Source organism: Centrocercus urophasianus, unplaced genomic scaffold (genome assembly GCF_019232065.1).
Source record: "Centrocercus urophasianus isolate 14NV4802_14NV808 unplaced genomic scaffold, USGS_Curo_1.0 seq_564, whole genome shotgun sequence".
NCBI lineage: Eukaryota > Metazoa > Chordata > Aves > Galliformes > Phasianidae > Centrocercus > Centrocercus urophasianus.
Window position 1 is genome coordinate 85069 of NW_024885160.1, and position 22004 is coordinate 107072.

The 22004-nt window shown below is 65.0% G+C and overlaps 1 protein-coding gene across 1 annotated transcript in view; it reads right to left on the minus strand.

Moving 5' to 3' along the window:
- Positions 1-21361, minus strand: part of LOC122169700 (SCO-spondin) — a 35024-nt gene extending 13663 nt beyond the window's left edge. Inside the window, exons 1-63 of the mRNA XM_042836039.1 lie at positions 21264-21361; positions 20975-21181; positions 20805-20887; positions 20549-20719; positions 20278-20477; positions 20043-20145; positions 19723-19881; positions 19536-19621; positions 19266-19388; positions 19034-19196; positions 17965-18205; positions 17738-17876; positions 17542-17668; positions 17289-17461; positions 16995-17216; positions 16759-16924; positions 15772-16024; positions 14897-15077; positions 14209-14303; positions 13887-14143; positions 13684-13818; positions 13393-13595; positions 13153-13280; positions 12956-13065; positions 12627-12776; positions 12461-12554; positions 11974-12374; positions 11622-11852; positions 11359-11544; positions 10937-11173; positions 10644-10766; positions 10467-10558; positions 10057-10294; positions 9292-9444; positions 9078-9212; positions 8803-8985; positions 8582-8732; positions 8323-8482; positions 8168-8222; positions 7968-8078; positions 7623-7841; positions 7413-7510; positions 6933-7086; positions 6698-6872; positions 6542-6611; positions 6235-6451; positions 5883-6011; positions 5647-5802; positions 4669-4833; positions 4056-4235; positions 3790-3912; positions 3576-3705; positions 3361-3486; positions 3194-3285; positions 2916-3086; positions 2577-2744; positions 2253-2505; positions 2131-2177; positions 1869-2039; positions 1352-1480; positions 859-1004; positions 683-777; positions 559-611 (exon numbers count right to left, since the gene is read on the minus strand). Coding sequence (XP_042691973.1) covers positions 559-611; positions 683-777; positions 859-1004; positions 1352-1480; positions 1869-2039; positions 2131-2177; positions 2253-2505; positions 2577-2744; positions 2916-3086; positions 3194-3285; positions 3361-3486; positions 3576-3705; positions 3790-3912; positions 4056-4235; positions 4669-4833; positions 5647-5802; positions 5883-6011; positions 6235-6451; positions 6542-6611; positions 6698-6872; positions 6933-7086; positions 7413-7510; positions 7623-7841; positions 7968-8078; positions 8168-8222; positions 8323-8482; positions 8582-8732; positions 8803-8985; positions 9078-9212; positions 9292-9444; positions 10057-10294; positions 10467-10558; positions 10644-10766; positions 10937-11173; positions 11359-11544; positions 11622-11852; positions 11974-12374; positions 12461-12554; positions 12627-12776; positions 12956-13065; positions 13153-13280; positions 13393-13595; positions 13684-13818; positions 13887-14143; positions 14209-14303; positions 14897-15077; positions 15772-16024; positions 16759-16924; positions 16995-17216; positions 17289-17461; positions 17542-17668; positions 17738-17876; positions 17965-18205; positions 19034-19196; positions 19266-19388; positions 19536-19621; positions 19723-19881; positions 20043-20145; positions 20278-20477; positions 20549-20719; positions 20805-20887; positions 20975-21181; positions 21264-21361 — 9790 coding nt within the window. The remainder of the gene's footprint in view (positions 1-558; positions 612-682; positions 778-858; positions 1005-1351; positions 1481-1868; positions 2040-2130; positions 2178-2252; positions 2506-2576; positions 2745-2915; positions 3087-3193; positions 3286-3360; positions 3487-3575; positions 3706-3789; positions 3913-4055; positions 4236-4668; positions 4834-5646; positions 5803-5882; positions 6012-6234; positions 6452-6541; positions 6612-6697; positions 6873-6932; positions 7087-7412; positions 7511-7622; positions 7842-7967; positions 8079-8167; positions 8223-8322; positions 8483-8581; positions 8733-8802; positions 8986-9077; positions 9213-9291; positions 9445-10056; positions 10295-10466; positions 10559-10643; positions 10767-10936; positions 11174-11358; positions 11545-11621; positions 11853-11973; positions 12375-12460; positions 12555-12626; positions 12777-12955; positions 13066-13152; positions 13281-13392; positions 13596-13683; positions 13819-13886; positions 14144-14208; positions 14304-14896; positions 15078-15771; positions 16025-16758; positions 16925-16994; positions 17217-17288; positions 17462-17541; positions 17669-17737; positions 17877-17964; positions 18206-19033; positions 19197-19265; positions 19389-19535; positions 19622-19722; positions 19882-20042; positions 20146-20277; positions 20478-20548; positions 20720-20804; positions 20888-20974; positions 21182-21263) is intronic.
- Positions 21362-22004: the final 643 nt, after the last annotated feature.

Here is a 22004-nt window from a genome sequence, read left to right on the forward strand (position 1 = left end):
GGGGTGTCAGCATGAGCCCACCCATAGCATTGGCTTGGGGATGGATGGGATGACTGGGAACTTGCTTTGGGGCAGATCCCCTCGTTTTAGGGCAGATTCATCACTTTTGGGGCAGACCCTCCCCTGTGGGGGCAGGTCTCCCCCATCGGGGGTCACTTTCTCCCTTTTTGGGTATACCTGTCCCCTTCAGGGCAAATCTCTCCCTTTCAGAGCAGGTCTCCCATTTTAGGACACACCAATCCATTCTGGAGCACATCCCTCCCTCCATGGCGCACTCTTCCCTTTCGGGCAGGGAAAACCATTTTTGGAACACCAATTTGCACCATTTTAGGGTAAATCTATCCCTTTTGAGGAACATTCCTCCCTTTGGGGCAGTTCCCTCCCTTTAGGGCCAGGTCCCCAGGCAAAGGTTCACGAGTGAGACCCCCATTCCTATTGCCACAATCCAGCCACGGCCACCAGGGGCCACAGAGGCAGCAGGAGGGAACCCACAGTGCCACCAGGGCTGGGGTTGGCACCATCCCTGCAAAGTGGGGCTGGTGGGGGCCTCGCTCTCACCATCACTGCAGTCCTCCTGAGAGCAGTTGGTGACCCGACCGGAGATGCAGGAGCTGGGGACAGAAGTGAATGGTTGGCAGGGGGGCCAGCATTATCCAGGCCCACCCCCTCGATGGGCACCGACCAGTTGTGGCAGCCCCGTGACACAACATCCCCGGGCTGATAGAGGACACCATCCACGGCACAGGGACACTCCGCCTCGGCCACACACTCATTGCTCTGCAGGGACACGGCGCCGTGCTGCTGTTTGGGGGTGCCTGCACAGAGCCCCCCCTTCTTCACACCCTCACCCCCACTCACCAGGAGCAGTGCCCCCGGGGGACAGTAGCAGCCGGGGTGGCAGCCCCCATCGACAGGGGGGGCCGTGCTCAGCTCTGCACACGAGGCCGGGCCCTGGGCGCACGCCCGCCACTGCTTGCCAGGAGGGCAGACCCCCGGCTCCTTGCCTGGGGAAGGAACACAATCGAGCCCCCCCAGCTGGGTCACCATGCTTGGCGGCACTGATACGCAGCTGTCTGCCCACTGTGGGACAGCTGGGGTGACCCCAGTGTGGGGTTTTATGGGGTGGGTGGACACAGCATGGACACCATGCGCACGGGGCACTGGGACAGCCTGGGGATGGCGTGGTGGGGACACGGGGATGAGAACCACGGGGGGTGGGAACAGAGGCTGCTGGTACAGGGGCTGCTGGAAGGGGACAGACAGAGGGATGGATGGACAGAGGAGCGAAGGAAAGGGCAGATGGACAGACAGATGGACAGACAGATGGACAGACAGATGGACGGAGGCTCACCGGGGCAGGGTGTGGGGTTGCAGGTGCTGAACTCCAGGCTGTGCAGGGGGGGACCTTCCCGCGTGCGGTTCCTGTAGCCACCCCCGCAGGTCACTGAGCACCCCGACCACGGACCCCATGGGGCCACAGCTGCTGTGCACACGGGGATTTTGGGTGCTGCAACCGGCCCCAGGAACTCCCCAAGATACCCACCCCAGGGACACCCCCATCCCACAGACAGCCGTCTAGGGGGTGTCCTCCCCAGGGACACCCAATGCAGGGACACCCACCCCATGGGTGCCAGCCCCAAGAGATACCCACCTGCAGACATTCCCCAGGGACAGCCCACCCCCTTGGCACCTGCCCGACGCACACCCATCCTGTGGCCCCCACCCCACAGAACCCTCCCTATGGATACCCACCCCGTGATGCTTACCCAATTGCACTCTTTCCAGGGATACCCACCTAACAGCTCCCTCCCTAAGGGCACTCATTCCATGGGACCCTCCCCACAGTCCCTGGGGTGGGGGCTGCTCACCACGGCAGGGCTGCAGGCTGCAGAACTCCACCTCCATGCTGGGTCCCTGGCAAAGTGGATCCCCCCTGGCCAGGGGGGGCACAACGGGCACCCGATAGCGCCGCCTCATCCCCACATCACAGCTGTGGCTGCAGGTGCTCCAGGCTGTCCAGTTGCTCCAGGTGCAGGGCACTGGTGAGACATGGAGATTCACTGCACCCAGCCCCCCGGCACCAGGAGACCCTGGGACCCCCCCATCCCTGCAGTTGCCACTCAGTGCTACCTGGGCAGATCTCTGTGCTGCACACCATCTGCCCTGCCACACAGGTGCTGTAGAAAGGTGCGGTAAGCAAGGGGCGAAGGTGGGGGGAACCCCCCAGACTCCATCCCCAGTGCCCCCCGCACCAGTTGTTGCAACTATCGAGTGCAATGATGTCCCCGGGCTGGTACAGGCGGCCTTGGTGGTGGCAGAGGCAGTGGCTGGGTGGCACGCAGGTCCCGTTCTGCAGCAGGAGCCCAGCAGGGCAGTGGCAGCCAGGCTGGCATTGTGCAATGCATGCCACACCAGTGCCCAGGTCCTGGCAGATCTGTGGGCATCGCTCCCCACTGTGCTGGCACTCCTCTGCCGTGAGGTATCGCATGGCGTCAGGGCACTGTGCTGCAGGGCAGAGCAGGTGCAGGGTTGGTGTCAGTGCCGGTGCTGCAACCCCGTGCCCACGTGGCACTCACCTCTGCAGGGCTGGTGGTTGCAGCCACGGGTCTGGAGGAGGGGCCCCGCGCACTCGGCACCACCGAAAGCCGGGGGGGTGCAGGTTCGGCTGCGTGTCTGCACACCAGCGTCGCACGGAGCAGAGCACTCAGACCAGGCAGACCAAGGCATCCAGACACCTGCCACTGCAGGGAGATGGGCTGGGACTCCACCTCGCCGTGGGACCCTGCCTCACCATGGGCACCACCTCTCCATGGGCACCCACTCTGCCTTGAGGCACCCCACAAAACCTCACAACAGGGTCTCAGCGATGTGTTGTGCCCCCCTCCCCCCCCCCCCCCCCCCGTGGCACCCCCCTGGGCAGGGAGCTGTGTCACAGGGCTCCTTCTGCACCCCCAGCCCTGGGCAGGTCCCCATCCCCTCGCAGTGCCTGAAGCGGTGCCGGTGGCCACGCCGGTCCACGTGGTGGAAGCAGCTCTGGGAACAGGGGGACCACGGGGTCCAGGAGCTCCAACCACTGCTAGGCTCAGCTGGGACAGATGGATGCGTGGTGCTGGAGCAGCCACAGTGGGCACCAGGCAGCGGGTGTGGAAGGGAAAGCAAATGTCCCATCCCCAGGGCGGTGGCATGCACGTACTGGTGGCACAGGGTGTGTGGCATTCACGCACTTCCCGGGTGTCCCCATCACACGGGGCTCCACCATTGGCTGCCGTGGGGTTGGATGGGGATCTGTGGGGACAACAGTGCATTGTCCCACATCCGCACCCAGCATCGTGCAGTCAGGTCCCCTCCCCAGACCCGCACCTGAACCTCTCCTGCATGCCCACACCGCAGCTACGGTCACAGAAGCTCCACGGTGTCCAGGCAGACCAAGCGCAGGCGATGGGACAGGCCATGTCCTCACATGTCACCACCCCATCCTGGCACACGCTGGGGACAGAAGCTGGGTTCAGCCACGGGGATAAGGAGAAGTGCATGGGGTGGCCCTGGCTGCAGGGGGACACGGTGTCACTGCTCACCATCGGCTGCAGCCGTCCCGCAGGAAGACCTGGCCGGGCAGCCAGCGCTGCTGGCCCTGGTGACAGTGGCAGTGGCTGGCATTGACACAGGTGCTCTCCTGCAGGAAGAGCCCCGGCGGGCACCGGCAGCCTGCCCAGCAGCACGGCATCAGCGCCGGTGTGCCAACACCAGCACCCAGCCCCCACCCTGCGCTGTGCCCGCCCTGTCACTCACCATCCTGGCAGGGACTCTGGCAGCTGCTGGTGGCACTCAGGTCCCCGCAGATTTGGGGACAGGGTGGCACCAGGCCCTGCATGCAGTCCCCTTCCTGCACCAACACCATGCCAGGGCTGCACTCTGTGGGAGCAGAGCCAGGCTGCTATGTGGATGGAGTGCTCCCCCATATCACCCTGGTGCCACAAGAGTCCCCGCAGCGCCGTGCCCCCATCCCATCACACCCACCCCTTCGTGTCCCCATCCCAATGTCCCTGCTGCCGTACCTCGGGTGGCCCCGCAGGGCTGTAGGTTGCAGGACTGGCTCTGCTGGGCCTCTCCAACACAGGGCTGGCCACTGTTCTTGGGTGGGGGGTCGGTGCAGCTCCGGATGCGGCTCCGCATGCCCCCCCCACACTCAGCATCACAGGAGGACCACGCACTCCAGGCTGCCCAGGCACCGGGCACTGGGGGGCAGTGGAACAGGGGCAGTGCGGGCGCCCTCTGTCCCCTGCTCAGCCCTGCCCCCCCCCCTCAGCTGGGCTATGCTGACCCCACACAATCCCCCTTCACAGCCCCCCATTCCACCCTCCAGTTGCAGGGATGGCCATGCCCATGGGGCTGGTGTGCAGGGATGTGCCACCCATCACGCTTTGCCACACTGCTGTGCCGCCATGCCCCACCACCGTGTCCTGTCACCATATCCCACCATCCTGCCCCCCCGTTGTGCCCCACACTGAGCCCCCCCACCACACACCACCGCCATGCCCTGTCACTGTGCTGTCATTGTCCCTCACCACGCCACCACGCTGTGCCACGGTGCCATACCCTGCCATGAGGCTCAACCCCACAACCATGCTATCACAAACCCCAGCACGGTGTGGGGCCCAGGGTCAGTACCTGGGCAGGCACGCAGGAAGCAGGAGCGGGTATCAAGGCGGGGGGTGAGGCAGGTGCCCCCAGGCAGGGCAGCCCGCAGCAGGACCCGCTGGCGAGATGTCACCCCCAACCCGCAGGAGTGGCTGCACTGGCTCCAGCCACCCCATGGGGACAGGATGCAGTCGGCTGGTGGGGATGGAGATGGGTGAGGGCTGCCCTGGGGCCTCCCTATGCCCAGAGCTTATCCTCTTTGGAAAGGCCCACAGGGATTGAGCTCAGCCCCTCTTGGTGCCTTCCAGCTCTGGTGTCACCAGCTCTGGCACTCCCAACACCTGTCCCATCACTTTCACACTGGAGCAGAGGACTGGAGCTGGCCACCACAGAATGCCTGGTGATGGAGGGATGCCCTTTCCCCATCCCCATCCCCACCCCTTCCCTCTCCACATTCCTATCCCCATCCCCATTCCTCATGTCTTCTGCATTCCTGTCACTGTCCCTACCCCCATCCCCATGCCAAATGCATTCCCATCCCCAGCTCCATCACCATTCCATTCAATTCTCTTCACTAACATCACCATCCCCACCTATCTTATCCCAATCTTATTCCCATTCCCTCAATCCCACCCGTAATACACTCCATTCCCGTCCCCATCTCCACATCATCATCTGCTATTCTCATCCCATCCCCATTCCAATCTCTATCCTATCCCTACCCCATCCCATTCTTATCCCCATCCCCATCCCATCCCCATCCCATCCTATCCCCATTTCAACTTCATGTCCTCCCCATCCCTTTGTCATCCCCATCCCATCCCCTTTTCAATCTCTATCCTATCCCTACCCCATCCCATCCCCATCCCCATCCCCATCCCATCCCATCCCATCCCATCCCATCCCATCCCATCCCATCCCATCCCCATTTCAACCTCATCTCCTCCCCATCCCTTTGTCATCCCCATCCCATTCCATCCCCATCCCATCCCCATTCCCCCCACACACCACAGCTGCTCTCATCGGAGCCATCGGCGCAGTCGCGGTTCAGGTCGCAGCGCTTCTCCAGGGCCAGGCACTCACCGGTGCTGCAGGAGAACTGCTTGGGGGAGCAGGTGGGCCAGGCCAGGGGTGCTGGGAGGCTGCTGGAGGCAGGGGGGGCTCCTGTGGGACAGGCCCTCGTGTTGAGTTGGGGCTCAGCAACCCCAGGCTCTGTGGGGGCAGGGGGGTGCTGGGGGGCTCACCGCAGTGCGCCTCATCAGAGCCATCCAGGCAGTCCTGCTGCCCATCACAGACCATGGCTGCATCCACACAGCCCAAGGCATCACAGAGGAACTGGTCTGGGGGGCACAGGAGCCGGGGCAGGGGTGGCTCTGGTGGGAAATGAGGGACTGTGGTGGGGGCTGCTGGGACAAGTGGGAGCCGTGGGTTATTCCCACCCGCCTCATGGCATACCCAGCCAGCAGCAAGATGTACATTGTCCCCGTGTCACCCTGGGGACATTCACATCCCCACCCCTACGATGCCAGGTGCTGGGGAAGTCGTCCCCCTCCCTCAGACCCCACACAGGGCTGGTGCCAAGTCATGCCTCCTTACCTGCAGACGTTGGAGTGGGGACTCCAGTGGGGGGCACAGGCAGTCCTGTGACAGGGCGTGACACCGTTACTGCTGCCATGCCAGGTGAGGGGGGACTAGGAGAGGGTGGCCCCTCGGGGGTGATGGTGGTGGTGGGGACACCTGGCAGCCTGGTGGCAGGTGGCACAGCAGGGCTGGTGGAGCCAACAGTGGGCAACGTGCTTGTCCCTGCTGGCACCTGCACACAGGGAGATGAGTGTCACCACTGCTGCTCTGTGTGCCGCATGGCTCCTGCCCCCCCCGCTTGTCCCCAAGTCCCAGGGCTCACCGCTGCTGGGGAGGCCACAGGTGGCTCTGCAGTCAGCCCCAGGATGCCGGCACTGCCAGGGGTTGTGAGGCTGGAAGATGCAGAGCTGGGCATGAGGGGCTGTGTGCCCCAAATGCGGCACGCCAAGGCATCCCCAGCCCCCATTGCTGTCAGTACCTGGCAGGGTGGGTGGGCAGCGTGGTGCTGCTGGGGGCCTCACAGCCGGCCTCGTCGGCACCCCCAGGGCAGTCAATGACACCATCACATCTCCGGGATGCTGTGACGCAGCTGACCCCGCACCAGAACTCCCCCGTGCCACAGGATGCTGGCGTCACTGTCACGGCCAGGGGCACTTTGGGGAGAGGGAGAGGTGGGCAGGGAGAAGAGGTCCCGGGGGGTAGCCCCACAGCACAGCTCAGGGTACCTGTTGGGCAGCCCAGCAGCTCTGCCCGCAGGAAGATGGCGTTGTGGAAGCGCCGAGGGACGACGCGGACGTAGCGTGCCTGCACCATGTGGTCCAGCGGCTGCACCACCGGCGTGGTGGCATCCCAGTTGCCCTGGAAGAGCTGTGGGAGGGCAGTGATGAGTGTGAAGGGTTGTGCATCTGGGTGCACACCCATGCGCACCCCCCTGTGCGCACCCATGCACGCACCCGTGTGCAAACCCACTCACAAACCCAAATCCCCGCGCACAGCACCAGCACACCTGCACCCAGCCACACGTGCAGGGAAGGGGACATGAGGTCGTCATGTTACTGGCTGCAAGGGGACACTCGTGGAACTTCAGGACAGTCCTGTGCAGCCCCCCCACCCCCACCCCCCTCACACACACCCCATGCAGGTGCCCATGGCACAAGCAGCACCTTGGGCTCCGGCCAGCTGCTGGCAGAGGCCTGTCGGTAGTCGTGCCAGTGGTTCCCATCTGTGCTGAACTGCAGCTGGAAGGCAGTGATGAAGGCATCCCCAGCCCCGGCCCCCTGTACCACCACCCCTGTTTGAGGAGATATGGCACGTGTTGGCATGCAGCTGCATGCTCTGGCACCACCACCAGCGCAGTGCCCACTGTGTGGCGGTGCCAAATCCACATGGCGTGCAGCACCCACCAGTGAGGTTGGTGGTCTGCAGCAGGTCCAGCTGCAGGAAGGGTGGCTGGGAAGGCAGCCCGGGAGGGGTGTCAGCTGGGGGGGCCCAGCCCTGCAGATCCAGCCCTGGGGAGATGTGGTGCAGGCGGGCGGCCTGGGCTGGGTGCTGCTGCTGCTCGGCTGAGGCGGTGAAGCTGCTATTGGGCAGGGAGGTGATGCCCAGGGGGCTGTAGCAGGGGTCTGTGGGCAGAGGGAGTGGGTTTGGAGGCATCCCCCTGCAGGGAGGGGGGTGACCTCACAGGGTCCCATTCCCATGAGAGGGAGGATGTGTGGGGACACGGCACACTGTGAGCAGAGCTCTCGTACCGCCCGGGGGAGGCAGTGGGAATGTGAGCAGTGGGCTGCCGAGGGGCTCTCCTGGCACGGTGCTGGGGTGCTCCACTGTCAGTGCCGTGGGGACGGCTGTCACGTTGTCACCTGCAGTAGGAACAGCCTCTGTGCAGCTCCCAGGTGCCAGCAGGAATCCAGTGAGGCCTTACCCCCCCGCACCCCAACCCCGGGCTTACCTATCTGTGCACAGAAGCAGCAGGAATCCCCCTTTCCCTCCACCAGCACCTGGCCCTGAGTGAAGAGAAGGCCCTGTCATCACCCAAGCGCCGTGACGGCACTGCCACATCCCACCTCATGCATGGAGAGCTCAGTGCGGCCCCCAGCACCTCACCTGTGGGCAGCCCATGGCGCTGCGGGCACAGTATGGCGAGCAGCGCACCTCGGGGCCGGGCAGGCACTGGCAGACATGGCAGGGCCCCCAGCGCCAGCGGTCCCCCTGCGCACGGCTCCGGCCCTGGTGCTCACACTCCTGGCATGGCTCTGTCTGGCACCTGCAAGAGGAGACATCAGCAGAGACTCAGCACACGGTGTGTGGCACGCAGGACACGGCACATGGCGCACAGCACACAGCACACGATGGGCAACATCACCTGCGGGCCTTGCGGTAGATGCCGCGGCACTGCCGCTTGGTGCCGTGTTTGCTGGGGTGGCTGGGGCTGCGGAAGGACCACTGGATGCTCTGCACGCCGCAGGGCCCCAGGCATTCACCCCAGGGTGACCATGCAGACCAACTGCAGCTCACTGTGGGCACAAACGCGGTGAGAGCAGCCCCGGCACCGTGCCAGCGGGTGAGCACAAGAGCAGGACGCACCAGAGCAAGCAGGGTTGTGGCGGCAGCGCCGGGGCTGCCCATCCAGGCAGGTGCAGAGGTGGCAATTGAGCTTCATGCGCTGCCCTGGCCAGTAGTGCAGCCCGTCCACCTCGCAGCGACACTCCCGTGGGCGCACGCAGCCGCGCTCGCCATCCAGCACCAACCCCTCTGCGCACCAGCACCCTGCGGGCACCACCGAGACCCCCGAGCCCGGTGGGTTGTGGGCACACAGGGGTGGAACACACAGCAGGGACGACGGCAGCGCACGGCCTCACCTGGGGTGCACTGCTCCTGGCCGCAAGGCGTGCGGGCGGCGAGGTCGGCGCAGGATGCGGGGCATGGGGCGCAGGGCCGGGGCTGCAGCCCCTTGGGACAGGAGGCAGGGGGGCACCCGTCCTGCTGGCACGTGCCTGGGGCACAGGTGAGGAGTCAGGGGGTGTGTGAGCTCCCGGCCATGGGAGTGGGGGTCTCAGGGTGGGGGTCACCCACCGATCTCCAGCGTGGCGTGGGCCGTGGCGGGCAGTGCGGCGCAGGGCCGGCCGCCGTCCCGGGGGGGCTGGCAGTGCCGCTGCCGTACCACCACCCCCTCACAGCCCTGTGTGCAGTTGGACCACATCGTCCACTCACTCCAGGCACCGTCCACTGCAGGCAGAGGGAGAAGTGAGGGTGGAGGGCACCATCCTGACCGTGTACCCACTGCCCCAGGGGCACAGCCTGCTCTGCCCTGATGAGAGGACCCCACTTCCCACATAAATCCCAGTTTTGGGAACTCCTGTTCCCCCAGGCAGCCTTGGCAATGGGATTTCCCCTGGCGCTCCAAGCAGCCCACAGACAGCCCAAGTCATGCAACCCCCATCAGTTCCCCCTAGCAGCTCCAGCCATGGGAAGCCCCAAACCCCCCCGGGCAGATATGGTAGTAGGAGACCTTCCCCAGTTCCCAGGGCAGCCTCAGCCTTGGGAACTGCCCCCAGATCCCCAAAACAGACCTGGTGGTGGGAATCCCCTTTGTGCATCCAGAAGCTCTGGCTACAGAAATCCCCAAATCCACTGGTTTCTCCAGCAATGGGAATATCCAAATCTCCCAGGAACTCCCAGAAACAGGAATTCCCAAATCCACTGGGCACCCCCAGCCACAGAAATCCCTAAATCTCCCAGGAACTCAGCCCATGGAACAACAGGGCTCCTTGGACATTCCCAGTCCTGGGACTCCCTGAATCCCACATGCAGACCCATCCAAGCCTCATGCCCACTCACCAGGGCAGGCAGTGATGAAGCAGGGCCTTGCCTGCGTGGCTTCACCGTGGCACTGGTGCAGCACACCTGGGGCTCTCTGGCTGCAATTCCGTGCCTGAAGCTGCTGGCCGAGGCCACAGGAGCGGCTGCAGATCCCCCAGGGTGCCCAGGGGCCCCAGTGCCCGCAGTCCCTCTCATCTGTGGGCAGCCACCCTGAGGCCACATCCCCATCCCTGCAGTCAGGCAGCCCGTTGCACACCTGTGGCACAGAGCGATGCTGAGCCCCCAGCGGGCAGGGAGATGAGGGAACACCGCAGGGACCCCGACAGGGCACCAGGACAGGAGAGTGGGCACCGCTGTGGACCCCATCCCATGGCATTGCTGGGTTCCCCATCCCATGGCATCAATGGATCCCCATCCTATGGCCATACCTGCTTGAAGGCGATGCACTTGCCGTCCCCACAGCTGTACTCGGCACAGGGACCCACAGTCTGGTTCCTCTCGCCAGTGGGGACACGGCCTTCTGCAACAGGGACAGGGGTGCCGTGAGCACCCACACGTGTCCCCCAGTCCCGCTGCTCCCTGTCACCCCCGTGATCTCCCCTCACCGCAGGCCAGCTCATCCTCGCCCTGGGGGCAGTCGATCGCCCCGTCACACACCCTGGTTGCATTCACACACACACGGTTGTTGCAGACGAAACGCCCTGGGCACGGCGGGATCTGGGTAGAGCCTGCAGTGGGGACAGCATCCCATCAGGTCTGACACCACAGGGGGGGTCCCTGGGATGGTGTGAGGCACCAAGTAAGGAGCGCAGCCTTGCTGACCCCTTTTGAGGGTCCTTCTCCCTAGATGGCGTCCCGGGGCTGGGGAAGGGAAACGAGGGGACACGCTGCGCCTCACCACAGTTGTCGTCGCTTTCATCGGAGTGGTCGGGGCAGTGGGGGACGCCATCACAGAGGTGGTTGTAGGGGATGCAGTGGGCACCCAGGGCGCAGGGGAAGTGTCCCAGCGCGCAGCTCCGGTTGCAGCCCAGCTCGTCGCTGTTGTCGGGGCAGTCGGCCTCGCTGTCGCACACCCAGCCCCGCGGCACGCACTGCCCGCTCCGGCATGGGAACTCGTAGGGTCCGCACACGGGTGCTGCTGGGGGAGATGTCACCATGGGGAGAAGGAACCCCACACATGGACCCCATGTGCCTTCTTCCCCTTCCCTGCAGAACCCCAGCAGGGGTAGAGGGCGCCTCGGGCTTCTCCAGCAAAGAGCGAAGTGTTCCCACTGATTGCACTGGGGATGTGGGGAGCGCAGGGGACACCTGTGCCCTCACCTGCTGTGCCGTTAGCAGGCACTGTGGGCAGGTCGGTGGGTGCAGGGGGGGCCCAGGACACCATGCAGCGCACAGAGCTCTCGTCCCATCCATCTCTGCAGTCCCAAACGCCATCGCAGAGCTTCACCTCGCTGACACAGGAGCCATCGGGGCAGGGGAGCTGCCCTGGGGCACAGGTGATGCGGTCTGTGGGGAAGGGGACAGTCCTAGGGCGACGTCACCAGACGCTCAGTCCCGTGCTCGCCACAGCCGCAGCCCCTCACCTGGGCAGAACGCCTCATCAGTGCCATCCCCGCAGTCCCGCGTCCCATCGCAGAGGGCGGCCGGGGGCAGGCACAGAGCATCAGGGCACTGGAAGTGGCCGGCCGGGCAGACGCAGCCCCGCTCGTCGCTGAAGTCCCCGCAGTCATCGTGTCCGTTGCAGCGGTGTGGGTACGGCACGCAGCGTCCCGCCGCGCACTGGAACTCACCCGCACCACAGCTCGGGCTGCAGCCTGCGGGGACAGCGGTCAGAGCCCGCCGCGGGCACAGCCCCAGGGATGGGAACACGCAGAACTGTCCCCAAACCACCCGCGGTGCTCGCTGCCCACAGCCGGTGCCACCGGGGCCACTCGCCTGCCTCGTCTGAGTCGTCGGCGAAGCCGCAGTCCAGCTCCCCATCGCAGACCCGCGCCCGCGGGATGCAGCGGCCGCCGGCGCAGCGGAACTCCGGCGGGGCGCAGGGGGGGGGTGGGCAGCCGCGCTCATCCGAGCCGTCCCCGCAGTCGGACAAACCATCGCAGCGGGCAGCCCAGGGCACGCACTGCCCGTCAGCGCAGCGGTGCTGGTGCGGGGCGCAGCGCGGGGCACAGACCTCATCCGAGCCGTCCCCGCAGTCGTCCTCGTTGTCGCAGAGCCACGCGCCCGGCACGCAGCGCCCGCCGGTGCGGCACGGGAATTCCGAGTCCGGGCAGCGGGGCTGTGCCGGGCAGGGCTCTGCCGCGGGTGCGCATTGCCACAGCCCCGCGGTGCACGTGCTGCGGGGAGCCGCGGTCAGGATGGGCTGCAGGTGGGGTGCGGGATGGGCGGGGAGGGGGGGGGAACGGGCACCGGCCGCGCTCACCAGTTCCTGCAGCCCTGCTGCACCACAGCGCTGTCTGGGAAGGCGATGCCCTGCATGAAGCACGGGCACTCGGCGGGGTCGATACAGCTGCCCTCTGACAGCGGGGAGGGATGGAGGAGTCAGAAAGGGCGGCAAGGGGAAGCCCTCCCGGCAGCCCTCTGCTCACCGTGCAGCACCTTCCCCTCGGGGCAGAAGCAGCCCTCCAGGCAGGACATGGTGTCACAGTGCTCGGGCAGCTCCAGGCCCAAGTTCTGGCAGGTTTGGGGGCAGGGGGGGCCGCAGGCACTGTATTCCTGCCCCCCATCGCACTGCATGGCTGCGGAGGCACAGAGTGTTGAAGTCACATTTTGCCAGCCCTGGGGTGAGCCTGCACAGCCCAGATCCCACCCCAGGCACCCCACATCCTGGACCCCATCCTGGAACACGTGCCGGACTCATCCCGGACCCCATCCCTGAACCCCCACCACAACCTGGGCGCTGTGGGTGAGGACTCACGGCACAGGTCCTGGCTCCTCCAGCGGACGTGGATGCCGCGCTGGCTGCACTCCTCGGCGTAGGTGGCGATGGCTGTGCACAGACACTCACAGTCCCCCCCGGAGTCACAGCTGCAGGCAGAGCACAGCAGGATGATGGCCAGGACAGGGACAGGCAGGGGCTCGGGGACCCTGAGGTGGCTGCAGCCCAGCACGTACCCACAGGCGTCGAAGATGCACCAGTCGTAGAAGCGCTGGCACGGCACCTCATCGTGGCAGGGCACAAAGAGCTGCTGCGTCAGGATGCTGCAGTGCTTGCGGGCCCACGTTGCCCGGTGTGGGTTCTCCTGGTGGGAAGCTGTCACCATCACCACCGGAAGCCCCCCTGCTTTACCCCATGCTGTTGTCCCCACGACAACCAGCCCGTGTGTGTCCCCCCCACGCTGCGCCCATCCGTACGGTGCAGGGGTGCCGTGCGGTCGCGCCGTCCACCTCAGGGCAGAGCAGGCTGACTCGCCAAGAGTTGCCGAAGAGCTCGGCAGTGGGTTCCAGCACGCCCTGCTGGCTGGTCAGGTCATTCTCCGCGTCGCGGTCGAAGTTCCCGCACAGCCCCACCACGCGGCCCCGGTGCTGCGGCTGCAGCCGGACGTACACCCGCGTGCCTGCACCACACCGGTGCTGGGTGAGCCGGGGGCCGTCCCCGCACTGGGTGCCGCACCCCCACGTGGCTGTCACATCCCCAAGTCTCACCTCCGTCCCACAGCACCGCCAGTCCCAGGCGAGACAGCAGCAGCAGGAAGGTGCCGGCGCGCTGCAGCGTCAGCCCGTTCCCGCTGTAGGCTTTGGGGGGACGCACCGAGACCCCATTCACCGTCACGTCCCTTCCTGCAGGCAGCGGGACCGTGAGCGCTCTCCCCTTTTGCCCCCGTCCCCCCGTGCCCCCATGAGCTCACCCCGCAGCATGTGCACCACGGCGTTGCCCAGCTCCACCACCACCGACTTGGTGCAGGTGACGCCGCTGGTGCCGCAGGGGACGTTCTCGGCGGTGACGGTGAAGAGCCCGCTGACCTCACGCACCAGCACGTATTCGCAGTCCCCCAGGAAGGAGAAGGCCCTCCCGTCGAAGGTGATGTAGTGGGGGTCCCCCGTGGCCACGCAGGTCCCCACGCAGTCCTCGCTGCTGCACTGCCAGCGCTGCTGGCGGCACACGCTGCGGGACGGCGCTGAGCACCGGGGCTGCGCCAGCACTGCCTGCCCGCGTGTGCCGAGGCTCACCAGGTGTTGCAGTCCCTGACGATGGTGTCGTTGGCCTGGTACAGCCGCCCGTTGTGCTGGCAGGGGCACTGCTCCGGGGGCACGCAGCGCTCGTCCTGCACACATCAGACCCGTGTGAGCCCCAGGGTGACGCGTGGGAATGTCGAAGCACAGGCACTGGCAGATGGGCTGGGAACCTGCCTGCATCCCAGTGCACCCAGGCCTTTCTCCAGCCCAATATCCCAGTGCCCAAGAACCCGTACATCCAGCTCCCGGGGCCCCACATTGGATATCCCACATCCATACATCCCGCTCCCCAGTGCCCCACCTCCACCCGATCCAGCTCCCCAAAATCCCATGTCCCAGATGACCCCATCCCTAAAGCTAGCTCCCTAAGGCTCCACATCCCCCAGCTCCATCATACTTTAAGTCCCCTACACCCAGCTCCAAGTCCCATACTGTCCACAGTCCAATACTCTACAGCCCCAACTCAGTTGCTTGTAACCCCACGTTCAGCTCCCCAGTGCTTCCCATCCCCTAGCCCACAGTTGCAGTTCCCTATGGTGCCCCCACTCAGCTCCCCAGTTCCCCGAGTCCCCTCCACCCTACTCCTTAAGGTTTCAGAGCCCCCAAACACCCAGGTTCCCCCGACCCCTCCTCCCAACACGTGCCCAGGCAAGGATGGAGCAGCAGAGCTGGGGGAACCCACCAGGAAGACAGTGCCTGGGGGGCAGACGCAGCCATCAACGATCCCCGTGCACGTTCCATTGGTCTCAGTGTTGTCACAGGTGCGCAGACAGGACCCAAAAACATAGACCAGGTCCCCGGGGCAGAAGGCAGCGTCGGGGCAGGGAGCATCGGTGCAGCTCCAGGCACCCGCAGTGCAGACACTGGGGGTGGATAAGGGGGGCTGCAGTGAGGGCTGGCACATCTGTGCAGGGCATCGGCTTTGGGAAATGTGGAGTGAGTGGGACGAGTGGGATGGGGTGAGATGGTACAGCATGGGACGGCTGGAACGGGTCAGATGGGATGAGATGGGCAGGATGGGAGGGATGGTGCGATGGATGAGACAACTGAGATGGGGCAAGTGGGATGGGTGGGATCCTCCCAGACAGCCCTGTGCATCCCCAGCACTCCCAGGACTCCCTGAGATGCTGTCCCAAGGAGGGAGGGGGCCTCCAGCAGCACCCAGGTCCTCACACAGCTACGTGCTTGTTCTGATCCCCTGGAGGGTAATTGGACCATAGAGCCCAGATCCCCTCTGCATGTGTGTCTCGGCCCCCAGTCCCACCAGAAGGATGGTGACAGCACCTTTGGAGGCTGCATCGCCGCCATGTGGCACAGACATCCAATGAAACCCACCTATCCTGCAGTACCATCACAAACAGGCCATAGGGTGATTTCATCAGATGTCTCCTACCACCACCCCACACCTCCAGCAGCATTCCGGCCCACCTGGCCCCACAGCCACCTCCTGCTGCAGCCCATCACCCTCAGACCAGGAGATCCGGCTGGGAAGACCCCAGCCCCACCAGCCCCCCAGAGCCCCCAGAGGTCCCAGAGGCAGAACCCCATGGCACGCACCAGGCACTGCAGCCCTGCCAGATCTTGCTGCCTGCTGGGTAGATCTCGGCGCCGTGTTGGCAGGGACAGACGCCCGGTGGGACGCACTGCCCCCCATCATCCAGCACCAGCCCCTGGGGGCAGTTGCAGCCGGAGATGCAGATGTCATCGAGGCCGGGGCAGGAGCTGGCCCTGTCCAGACGCAGGTCGGCACAGGTCCGGCCGCAGGGGCTGCTGCACTCCTGGTACACCTGGCCCCCTGTGCACTGAGTGCCTGCAGGGATGGACACGGTGCAGGGAATGACAACGGTCACCCTGCTTTGCCCTGCACAGCCCTGCACCCCAGCGCCCGGCCCTATCCATCACATCCATCCTGTTCTGCCCCACGCCCCTCAGCCCATCCCTCCCATCCATCCTGTTCCATCTCTTCCTGTCCCCCTCCTCCCATCACAGCCATTCTATCTCATCTCATCCATCTCATCCCATCCATCCTGTCCAACCCATCTCATTTAATCTATTCCATCCCATCTTCAGCTATCCCATTCTGTCTTATCCTATTCCATTCTCACCTGTCCCATTCCACCCCATCCCATCGTGTCCCATCCCATTCTATCCTATCCCACCTCATCAATTCCATCCCATCTGATTCTACCCCATCTTATCCCATCCCACCCTTCAGCATCCTGGTCCATCTCACCCCACCTCATCTGTCACACCCCATCCCATCTATCTTGACACATCTTATCCTGATCCATACCGTTTCATTCCATTCCATTCCCCTCCCTAGTCTCATTCTGCACCATCCTATTCTATCCATCCTGTGTCATCTCATCCCATCCCATTTCATTCCACCTACCCTGTCCCATCCATCGGAACCCACTCACCCCATCCTGTCCCACCCCATCCCATCCGATCCCATCTATCCAGGCCATCTCATCCCACCCCATTCATCTTGTCCCAACCCGTCCTTTCCCCACCACCCCCCCATCACATCCCCAGGCCCCGCACCGCAGAAGCTCTCATTCCTCCAGCTCAGGGCTGCTCCCTCCTGAGCACACTGCCGGGCATAGGCAGCCAGCACAGGGCACAGGCAGTGCTTTCCAGCTGGGCAGGAGCAGACATCATAGAGGCAGAGCTGGTGGAAGGGCTCCCAGTCCACGAGGTGGTGGCAGGGCTGCGGACAGGAGGGGACGTGCAGAGCAGTGCACACCGCAGTGTTGGCACACTGTGGGGCCGCTCAGCACCTGGAAGGATGCGCCGTGCAGGATGGCACAGGCGGTAGCAGCGAGTTCCCTCCGCGGGGCATAGGTGCTGCAGGGCTCAAAGGGGACGGGGCCGAGCGCGGGGCAGTCGGTGGACACCCGGTACTTGTTGGCAAAGGCAGTGACACTGACTTCCACATCACCCACCGGCGTGGCAAAGTCATCCCGCTGGTCCCAGTTGTAGGTCCCGCAGAGCCCACGCACCTGCAGCACAGGGATGGCGTTGGGGCACAGGGCAGAGATGGTGCAGGGCATGGGGAACCGAGTGGGATTCACCTTGTTGGCGAAGGCAGGCTGCAGGGTGATGTACGCTGCAGGGGTCTCCAGGCCCCACAGCAGGTTGGCCCCAAAGGTCTGGAGCAGCAGGAAGGAGGAGGAGGCTCGGCGTACGGTCAGCGCAGCACTGGCAAAGGGCAGCGGCACCACGCGCCCATCCACCACCACCTCTCCTGTGTGGGGTGCAGGAAAAGATGTAAGGGGAGTGTGGACCCTGCTCGGTGCCCTCCACTCTGGCCCAAGCTGGGGTAACCTGTGCTGTGCAGGTGGGCTGAGGCCCCTGGCACTGTGATGGAGAGCGCCCGGAGGCAGCCGAGGGGCTGGTGGCCACCACACGCCTCCTGCTCCGCTGTGATCCGCAGCATCCCCTCCACAAAGTCCTGCAGGCAAGGAGCACCCTGAGCCCTGGGAACCCCCCCACCACAGCCCCCAGCCCGGCACCCCCATACCTGCACCAGGGTGTACTCGCAAGCGCCAGGGAAGGAGAAGCGTCGGCGGTCAAAGGTGACGTAGTGCAGACCCCCCAGCACCGCGCACTCCGCCGCACACCGGTCCTGGGTGCAGATCCATCGTCCCCCCCGGCACGTGCTGCGAGGGCAGGGACAGCACAGGGGGTGCTCAGCCCCCACACGGGGTCTCTCCTGCCGCAGTGCTCTCCCCGTTCCCCGGTGCTCACCACCGGTTGCAGCGCTGGCGGATGCTCTGCCCTGGGGCATAAGTGCGGCCGCGGTGCAGGCAGGGGCAGGCGCTCTGTGGGATGCAGGCCCCCCCATCCAGGAGGAGCCCCGGGTTGCACTCACAGCCGCTGGCGCAGTCGTCCCTGCAGTGCCCCTCCTCGGCAGTGCCTGCAGCCACGCAGCTGGCGGGGCAGGAGGACACGCAGTCCGAGTAGCGCTGCCCCTGGCTGCACTGCCGCTCTGCGGGGTGCCAGGGCTCAGCTCTGCTGTGCCAGAGTGGCACACAGAATGCCAACATGTCCACTGCAGCTGGCCCACCACATCGCACCATGATGCGCTGCGTCCATCCCGCCGCATCCCCATACGTTCCACCTCATCACACCACTTCTACCTTACCGTGTCCCAAGTCCATCCTATCACATCCCACTTACATCTCCATCTTACCATGTCCCGGATCTTTCTGACCATATCCCACCATAACCCATTGCATTCATCCCACCACATCCCACTGTGTTCCACTGCATCCCCCACATCCATCCCCCCATATCCCAAATCCATCCCACCACGTCCATCCCCCCGTATCCCAAATCCATCCCACCACGTCCCACTGGGCCCATCCTAAACATCTAGAATCTCTCCCCCTCTATCCCACCACATCCATCCCATGGTATTCAGCCACAGCCACTCAAGAGCATTCCATCCCACCATATCCCAAACCTGTGCCATCACATCCCACCACATCCACCTCCCCATGACCCAAATCCATCCCACCATTTCCAGTCAACTGCATCCCAGCACCCCCATCACACCACATCCCCCCATGTCCCACCACAATCCACTGGAGCACACACAAGTGCTTTGGTGAGCCATTGGGGTGCACACGTGAGCCAACGGGTGCATGCAGAAGCGATTAGGGTGTATGTAAAAGCCATTGGGGCACCCACAGGAGCCTCTGGAATGCACACACACCCCTGGGGCGCACATACAACCCACCGGGGGTCCCACACATGAGCTATTGGGGATGGGGTCCCAGCAGGGTGGGATGCAGCCCAGCCCCACAGCCCGTACCACAGAGGCCCGGCCGGCGCCACTCGATGTAGGCTCTCCGCTGGGCGCAGTCCCGCACGTAGGCGGCCAACGTGTCGCAGACAGCAGCGGGTGGCGAGGGCCCCGTTCCCCCCTCCCTGCAGTGCAGCTCCAGGCAGGCCTCGTAAAAGCCACGGGGGTCGACCTGGTGTGGGACAGACCGTCAGGGCATGGGGGTCCAGGTGCCTCGACGCCACGGAGCTGTAGGACTCACCGCTTCGTGGCACTGGTGGAAGGGGTCGGTGAGCAGCATCCCACACGTGGCCTCGGCCGCCCACTGTGCTGCGCTGCCCACGGCACAGCTGGGACGGGGCTCCACCGCATCACTGCAGGAGAGCTGCGCCAGGGTGGGATCAGATCGGAGACATCCCACTGCTGTAGGGCTGTGCTGGGAGTGGGGTGGGGACACAGCCCCAAGGGAGCCCCACAGGGTGCTGGGATGGTCCCCATCTCAGCCCTGTCCGTGCTCTGCCCGGCCCCATACCTCAGGGTCGGCATCCAGGATCCTCCAGGAGTTCCCAAAGCTGGCAGCCAACGGGGCAACATCCCCTTCAACCCTCAGGAAGTCATCTGTGAGCAAAGTGGGGTCGGGGACACGGCACGTGGCCTCAGCACAGCCACCCTGTGTTCCCCATCACCAAACAGTGGTGCTGTGACACATGGGGTGTTACCAGTCGGGTCGTCATTGTAGGGGCCACAGAGCCCCTGTGTGCTGCCCCGCAGCTCCGCGCTGACCGTCACATAGACCGTCCCGCGCCCGTCCAACCTGAGGCGCACACCCAGCCCGCTGTCCACAGCCACAAAGTCCCCAAGCCAGGAGACACTGATCCCTGCAGGGACGCAACCAGGGCACTCAGCAGGGTGCAGAGATAACGAGGGGAATGGTGAGGGCTGAGGTTGGCACTGTCTGCTTGTGCCACCCCGAACCACTGCGTCCCCAGCAGCGGTGTCACATGGGGATGGGAACACGCAGCTGCCCCTCAGCCCTCACCGCCGTGCAGGTGCGGCTGTCCCTCCGGCACTGCCACGCCATTCACAGAGACGTTGAGCCCCCGTGCCACCACGGTGTCCAGCCCAAACATCATGTGCAGCACCTGTGGGACAGCGGCCGTGAGCGGGGACCAGGTCGGGGGACAGCAGTGGGGACAGCCCCTACCCCAGAGCAATGATCCACGGGGTAACCCAGCCCCCCAACACCTCCTCATCCCCCCGGGGGTGGTGGGTACCGGCGCGCTGCCTGTGGTGATGCTGACAGCCCAGGTGCTGTCGGTGGAGGCAGCCAGGCTGTAGGCACACTCGCCCTGGAAGCCAAAGTGCCGCCCGTCGAAGCTGCGGTACCGGGATCCGGCCCACGTGGTGCAGCTGGCAGTGGGCCCACGGTGCCGGGCAGCAGGACCTCGCGGTGCTGCAGGCAGGGGTACGTCACCTGCAGCAGGGGGGGAGTGCTGCTCAGTGGGCACCCAATGACACCCCGCACCCCCCGTGCCCTGCGCTCACCTGTGAGGGGCTGGCGGCTGCAGGTGAAGCAGAGAGCAGAGGAGCCGTTCCTCCAGCTGTGCCCCCAGGGCCGGCGGCAGCAGTCGGCCATGCTCATGGCAGAGAGGTTGTGGGCACCCGGCGCGTCCTGGCACTGCCAGCTGGCGTGGCACTGTCCCAGCGAGCCCTCCGCTGCCGCACAGGGATGCGGCTCAGCACTGTGGTGCTCCCCAGCCCCACACTGCATCACAGTGTCATCGCATCCCCCAGCCCCTACCTTCTGCGCAGTGGGGCCCGCTCCAGCCGGCACAGCAGGCACGCACCGTGCGGTTCCGCACCACCAGCTGCGTCTCCGGGGGTCTGCAGAGTGGGCACGGCCTCGGCATCAGGCAGAGGGCATAGGGACAGACGTGCCCCTCACCCACCGATGTCACCCCCTGCACTCACCTGTAGATGTAGCACATGGCAGCCCCGGGATGGGTGCTGGTTGGGGGCACGCCGTGCTCCCCCCCATAGACGTGGCGCATGCGGCTGAGGTCAATGCGCCAACCTGCCAGGCTGTACTGGTACATGCTGGGGCACGGCACCACGTCCTCACGCCGGGGTGTCACCACCTCCTGCTCTGTCACCTGCTCTGTCTGCTCACACCACCTCCTGCAGTGGCACCCACCACCCAACTGGTGTCACCTCAGTGCGCCCATCCTGGTGTGGGGACCCGCGGGGACGCAGCACTCACCCTCTGGCAGCCTCAGTCACCACGCAGAGCAGCAGCACGGCCACAATGCCCGTACCCACAGGGGGCCCACGCCACTGCCACCGCACCATCCTCAGCATCGCACACCACTTCCCAGCCTGCAGAGAAGGAGATTTGGTGGCAGTATTAATGGAGAACTCGCAGCGCTCAGGGACAGCCCCACTGTCAGCTCCAGCCCCACTCCTTCGTGTCATTCAGGGATCCTTCCTGGGGTCCCCAGTTCAGGGCACACATCGGGGTGGGCATGGCAGGAATGGGGATGTGGTCCTAGTCCCTATTGCTTTGCCCATGGGATGCCCCCTGCCCAGTGGGACCATGTCAGGACTGGAGCTCAGGGGGTACAGTGCCCAATATCCCCATTCCCAGCTCCTCACCTGGGGCCAGCCAGACCCACAGCACTCCATCCCCTGTTCCCAAACCTCTCCAAACCCCAAGGCCACACCGAAGAGTGGCTTTTTATGGGGTGGTTCCATCTGACATGGGCCAGCTGTGGGACTGCTGATTGGTCCCAGCTGCTTGCCAGCAGGACCCCCCCAGCAGCCCCTGGGAAGCTGAGTGCCGTTTCCAGGGCACAATGCTCTGGATCGGTGCCCCCGCTGTGTCCCTCTCATCCCAGACAGGATGCTCCTGATCCCCATGTCCTGGTCCTGCTCATCCCCGCCAGGAATGTGTGAGGGGACTCTGCCCAGTGTGGGGGCATTCAGCCCTCAGACCCACAGAAAG